This window comes from Psammomys obesus, unplaced genomic scaffold (genome assembly GCF_907164565.1).
Source record: "Psammomys obesus unplaced genomic scaffold, mPsaObe1.curated_primary_1811, whole genome shotgun sequence".
NCBI lineage: Eukaryota > Metazoa > Chordata > Mammalia > Rodentia > Muridae > Psammomys > Psammomys obesus.
In genome coordinates this window covers 8733116-8739977 of record NW_026592666.1, presented here as the reverse complement: position 1 = coordinate 8739977, position 6862 = coordinate 8733116, and the positions used below count along the sequence as shown (strand labels likewise).

The 6862-nt window shown below is 42.6% G+C and overlaps 1 protein-coding gene across 10 annotated transcripts in view; it reads left to right on the top strand.

Annotated features, from left to right (window-relative positions):
- Positions 1–2225: 2225 nt before the first annotated feature.
- Positions 2226–6862, top strand: part of Synj1 (synaptojanin 1) — an 80242-nt gene continuing 75605 nt past the window's right edge. For 8 of the 10 annotated variants that reach the window (XM_055614956.1, XM_055614955.1, XM_055614963.1 and 5 more), the window contains exons 1-2: positions 2226–2326; positions 3258–3403. In XM_055614956.1, the coding sequence (XP_055470931.1) occupies positions 2226–2326; positions 3258–3403 (247 nt within the window). Of the gene's footprint in view, positions 2327–2372; positions 2439–3257; positions 3404–6862 lie in introns of those variants that run through there. The other 2 variants (XM_055614957.1, XM_055614964.1) reach the window with 1 other exon arrangement.

Below are 6862 nucleotides of genomic sequence, written 5' to 3'. Positions count from 1 at the left end.
TGCTGTTTGTCACATCATTTCATGAGTATCTGATTCACCTCTGCCTCCTTTGTAAGGGTCCCTGTAGTTTCATCTAGGTCTCTTGCATAACCACAAAAATCTACTGGATATTGGAAACTTTCTCAGACTCCTTCACCCAATCACTTACCATTTGCTGGACATTGAGTATTAGGGTGTGAGTACTGTGACAGGCTTTTGTCCCAAACCTCAGCATTGCTCTGTTTCAAAGTCAAGATGGCATTGGCTTTTTTGCAAAGCTTCGAATAATGTCTATACCACTGAAGTATTTTGAGTTAGCCTACCATAAAAATACTAGTTCACTTAAAAAAAAAAATGTATGCAGCTGTTTTGAAATTCTGTAACAAATAGGAAAGGGACAATAAAGAATGTTTAAAGGCCACTAGTATGTTTTTCAAGTCCTGAGCTTATTTTATAATCAAAAATTATTTTGAAAAGTCTTGGGGCCCCTGGGGAGGTGGCTCAAGAGCATTGACTGCTCTCACTTCCAAAGGTTCTGAGTTCAATTCCCAGCAACTATACAGTGGCTCACAACCAACTGGTAACCCTCTTCTGACTTGGAAAAGCTAAGATCTAACACTAGGAATGAATCCTGCTACTTTCAGTTTAATTTGAAAAACAAAACAAAACTGCAAAACAAGTTTGGACCTCCATTTCCTCAGTTCAAAATAACAAGAATAAGCAGGAGGCTTGCTTTATAAAGAGCCTAGTGACATGATTCCCACTTTGAGAAAGGGTTATAGTGTAGCCTCACAGAGAGATGAAAAGAATGATGGGATAAGTGAGTTTGAGAACAGCTCCACTTAATATATATTTCTGGTGTCATAAGAAGGTACGTCGTCTTTCAGGCTGGGGATGCCGTCAGTGTGTAGAATGCCTGCCTGGGATGCATGAAGGGGCTCAGTCCTGTCACATAAACCAAGCTTAGTGGCTAAAGTTACCTCCAACATACTGCAATTCATTAACCATCTCTCCTGAACCCTTTTTTGTTTTTGCATAAGGCATCACACTTAAGAAAAGTCCCATTATCACCCACTCTTAGTTTTGTTTTGTTTTTTCCCTTAAAGGACTGTCCCCAACTGAAATGGACACTCTTGGAAGAAAAATTACAAAAGTCCACTCAAGTATTTTAATTACTATTTTAAGCTTGTGGATACTGTAACCACAAAAAACAGTTGTTCTAAGAAAACTAAGTGAAAAGATAATCTGAACTGAACCCAAATGTATTTCTCCTTGACGAGAGGCAGCTTCTCTTCATGCTTAGTTTCCTTACTAATATTTTGAAACCAGGGTGGATTTGTCTTCTCTAAAATGTTGAGTCACATGGCAGAGCCTGTTAGAGGATATGGTTTTGTGATATGCATATTTAGATTGCGCTCTTAGAGAGAAAGTAAAAAGGGGAAGTGGCTAGGAAAAAGGCAAGTGGAAACACGAGTGCTGGGTTCTTCAGGTTTTCATTTCCTTTTTAAACTTCTATTGACTACAGTTTCCTCCCATTTTTGTCTCTTAAATAGAAGCAGAAAAATTCTGCTGGACATCATAGGCATGATGTGACGAGGAAAAAGGATAGTATGGAACGGTATGATGGCTTTAGTTATAAAATTCCACGGTTGGTAAATCGGTACATCACTAAGTGACAGCCATGTTTTGCTTAACTGCCTTGAGCTCCTGGTCCTGATTTTCCCACTCTCCACTGCATTCAGTTGAGCGTTCAACAGCCTCTGGAGCTCTCAGAACGCCCTAGCACTGTCTGCTAACAGTCTCCTGCTCCCTCTCTGACGCCAGACACCATGGACAGCTCTTCAGGCGCTACCGTGCCCGGGCGGGGTGTAGACAGCCCCCCGCCTTCCCCTCGCCGGTCGGGTCCGCGGAGGCGGCAGGGGGTGGTCCCGATGCCCGACTCAGGCACGAATCAACACGGGGGGGCCTCCGAGTGTTTTCCTGCAGTCCCTCCCTATCGCCCGCGGGAAGGGCTGAGCTAGAGGACTCCACGCGAGGAGGCCAGGCCCTCCTCGCTCTGCCGGCTTCCTGGCAGTGCGACCCATCCGCTCTGGGGTGACAGAGGATTCACGGACCCGGTCGCCGTGTGGCCACAAGACCCAAGTAACTAGCGGGCGCCCGGCCGGGCCGTGCGGCCCTCGCGTGGGCGGAAACAGCTCCGCCCCTTCACCCCAAGGGGCGGGTCTTCCGCCCCTGGCCTCGGCGCAATGCGGAAGAGCTGGGCCTGCTGGAGCGGAAGTGACGCTTCCGTAGGCTGTAGCAGCGGCTGCGGCTGCGGGAGAAGGAGGAGGAGGAGCCGGAGGAAGAGGTGAGGCAGCGGGCGGGGGGCGGGGAGCGGCTGCGGCTAGACCCAGCGGCAGCCGGCCGGGCGGGTGGACGCTCCTTGAGCGGTGGCTGCCGTCGTAGCCGGGTCGCAAGCGGTGAGAGTCGGCGGCGGGCCGAGGGCGGCGGGTTGTGAGGAGACCGTGGGGCGGCGGGTGGCTGTCGTGACAGCGGCTGTCAACCCGCGGGCGGGAAAGAAGCCAGTCAGCACTGGCTCCGGGGCAGCCCTTGAGGCGTATAATGGAGGCGCTGGACTGCTCGGTGCCTCCGTTTCCCCGACTACCCGGGTGCTCCTTGAATCGCGGTGGGATCCCCTCGTCACCGTGAGCTTCGTGGCTGGGCTGGAGGCGGCGGTCACCTGTGAGGCTTTCCCTGCCCTTCGCCGCCGCCCTGGAGAGTCTGCGGTGCGATAATCCCTTTCCTCCTCCGGCCCCCTCCGGAGCGTTGAACCTGTCTGGTTAACCTTCGCTCGCATCTCCTTGCCTTTTCCGCCTAAGGGTCGAAGTTTCCCCATCAGTTTTTTTCCAATAGTGACAAACCGTGAAGCAGGAAGCTGATAAACAACCCCAACTGAAAATACGCTCCAGATTTTTTCCTTTGGGTAAACAGAAATTAAATGGGAAATTCACCTTACCCAAACTAGGACCAGCAGTGCTAAAACCCTGCTTTGCCTTGCCCTATCTTGACAATTGGAAGCGTTTTGTTTTGGGTTTTTTGTTTGTTTGTTTTGTTTTGTGGCTTTTTCCTTTTGGCAAAAATTTGATGACGCCTTATCTTTTGGATAAAAGCGAGCTCGCCCGTGAGCTCTCTTTTACTTCACCCTCACCCCCCTCAAACTTGGCAGGGAGGGACCTCTGGATACCTAGCAGTCCTTGCAGCTGAAGGAAACCTCAGGTCCATTGGCTTGGTTTTCACAGGGCTGCCTCTGAAGAAAGAAGAATGGCGTTCAGCAAAGGATTTCGAATCTACCACAAATTGGATCCCCCACCGTTCAGCCTCATAGTGGAAACTAGGCACAAGGAAGAATGTCTCATGTTTGAGTCTGGGGCTGTGGCTGTGCTCTGTAAGTCACATGTTTTAACCTGGCGGGTTGTGATCTCTGTTTTGGTTTGTAACTCTCAAGTTCAACAGTTTATAAAAAAGAATTCTTAAAAGTCTTCTTACTGAATTTTATCTGATGGATTTTTGCTTTGACTTAATTTGGTTTTTTGTTGTTGTTGTTGTTTGTTTTGTTTTGTTTTGCAGGGGGGGATTGGTGGTGAAAGGAGGTTCGGATTTTGCGGATAGGATTTTGTTTTCCTTTCTGTTCTGCCTCTAGAAGTTTATCTTTTTTGTCTTATATTATCTTAATGTCTTATCACATTAACCCAGTAAGACAGCTTGCTTTACATCTCATGTAATAAACAGAATTTTGCAGGTCACATTTAACAGAAGTGATGATATCTGTTATAGGTTCTGTGTGTCTTACATCAAACCCTTAATTAACATTTCAGTGTGCCATGTACACATGCATGATATTGGTAGGTCAAATTCAGGGCTTCAGTAGTGCTAGGCAAGTGGTATACTAGCTACCTCTCCAGCCTAAGTTTTTATATTTTTAGGAAGAAGTGCAAACAGCTTCTAAAAACTTCATATAAGATATGTGATTGATTTCATATTATTTAAAAATAACTTTGAGTTAGAAGAAAAGGACCACTTATTTTACCACAAGAAAACTAATAAAGTTTGGATTAATTTGTGGCAGATGGATAAAAATAAAGACTAATTAACATTATGCTTCATTTTTTAACACATTTATTTGTGTGTGGGTGGGGGACATATGGAGGTCAGAGGACAGCTTATGGAAGTAGGTTCTTTCCTCCTATTTTATGGGCTCTATGGATAGAACTCAGGTCTTCAAGCTAGGTGGCAAATGCTTTTTATCTGTTGAGACATCAAATGTAGCTCATGAATCATTCTTAATATAAGACTGTAGCAGATAACCCCAGATTGGAGTTGTCTCAAGTGTGATTTTTCTAAAACAAAATTCTAGTATTAACAACATGTTCTTTACTGTTGTTTTTAACGTTTTGTTATAGCCAGAGCCTTTATGATCTTGCCAAAGCCGTTGAATTCCAGATCCCCCTGCTTCTCTTTCCGGGGTGCTGGGATGCAGATGGGCACTACTGTGCCAGGTTTACGCAGTGCTGAGGGTTGGTCAGGGCGTCATGCATGCTAGGCAAGCACTCTGCCAACTAAGCTCCATCCCTAACCCTCCTTATTATATTTGCTCAGATTATTTATTGATGATATTTTTCTAAACTAAATTTCTGTTTGAACTGGGGACACGCTCAGCTAATAAATTCTTTCCATGTAAGCATGAGGACCTGAGTGTGAACCCCAATACCCAGGCATGGCATTACATGCCTGTAATCCCAGTACTGGGGAAGCAGAGACAGAAAGCTCTCTGGAGCTTATTGTTCTGCTATTCTAGTCAAGTTTTTAGGCTCTGGGCTTGGCAAAAGAGTCTTTCTCAAAATAATATGGAGAACAATAAAGGAAGATACCTGATATCAACCTCCGGCCTCCATGTACACGCACATACACACAGACACACATGTATACACACAATAATGTTTGAAAAGCATATCTACTAATATAAGCCTTAAATACTTTAAATATCACTCTTTCTTTAGACTCACTAAGAGCATAAGATGGAAGCCTATGAATATATGATTTTTTTGTTGCTTCAAATGTAAACTGACTAAAATAGTAACATTTTATCCTGATAGGGAAAATGTAAGGGCATAATGAACAACTCTTAAGCAAAGATCAGTATATAATACATATTTTTGGTGTTTACAGTAACATAGTTTAAAGGGAGAGACAAGGGGCTAGATACATCCCAAGAAAAAGGTTTAAGTTATATTCAGTATGAACTTCATTGTTCCAAATTGGTTTTTAATGTTTTAATAAAATGAAAAATCAGTACTCCATTATTAGTCTATATAGCCTATATTTTCATGTTATAGATGTACTTACAGTAGTGAATATTGAAATAAAATCATGAGATTGGGGAGGTTTGGTTAGTATTGTGAAATGTTTTTCATCTGCTTGTGTTTTGGTTGATATCTGATTTATTAATGTTGTCTAAATTCCAGTATATTTTTAAATTGTGATTACTCACAATTTTATTGGGAAGTCACTGTGGTCCTTACAAATTATGAATTCACCTGTAGTTTTCAGAGTTATTGTTGTCTGTTAAGGTTAAAAAAACCTAAGAATAATCATACTTCTAAAAACTCCAGTGGTTATCTTTTATGCTAAATAATAGTTTTTAAGAAGCTCCAAAACATCTATTTGGGACATTAATTCTGAAGTAGGATAGTATTATAATATTATCTTAACAATATAGATTTCTTTTCAATGCTGGGATTTGGACCTAGGCACTACATGTTAAGCAGGAGTCTGCCACCAGGTTACACCCCTAGCTTAATTGTTTCTTAATTTTGTTTGTCTCCATTGGATTTAAACTGTGTAAGCTCAGAGGACACATAAGTTTGAATACTGCTTTTCTCTGTAAAACTAACATGAATGGATACATACTCTCTTGGATGTGTTATCCTTTCTGTAAGCTTTGTTAGCAACACTTAAATATGTTTTGATTTGACTTTTTAATCGATACATAGAGACATAAAAACTACACATGTCACAGCTACATAATGTTCCAACACATTCACACATTATATAATGTTGAAATAGGGTTGGACATTTGCCATTTATGGTGAACACATGCAAAACCTTTTATTATAGTTCCTCAGAATATACAGAACAGTGTTACCTGTAGGTATCTTACTGTGCAGTAGTAAAATATTAATCTTTAAGAGCCAACTTTTTAGGTAAATTGATTTATAAAATTAGTCAGGTGCTAGTGTTGTATTGTATATCTGTAACCCTAGCACTCAGGAGGCAGAAGCAGAAAGATCAGGTATTTCAAGCTGTCCTGGGCTACATAGTAATAGCCTGTCACATACCCACACACACCAAAAAGACTAATTTGACATTTGGTTTAGAGTGATACCAAGATAGGTGTTGTCCTGTATAACAAAGCAACCTGCAGATTTCAAATGCTGCGTTCAGGGACAGTCTAGAAGATCTGAGTGTGTCCTCTCCACCCTCACTGTTCCCAACCTGTGAATGTCAGGGTATCCTGCCTGTCACTCTGCAGGAAATGTTCTCTGGTCATTTTTTTCACTACGTTAAAGTGTGGCCCTGTCTTCTTAAGATACAATTCAAACTCTGAAGTCGTCTGTTTTTCAAGGTCTTCTTTAATCTTACTCTGCTCTTTCTGTTCAGGGGTGATCTCCTTTGAACACTGGTGTCTTTTCAGTGTTTTCCCAAAGTAAGTAGGAATTGATCAGTCTTCATTATGTTCTTGTTAGACTTGTAATGACTTAATCAGTCATTAATGTTTTGGGCTCTTTGTTGTTATAGGTTTTCTCCTGACAGTGTCTCTTATAGCTTAGCCTAATCTCAGACTTGC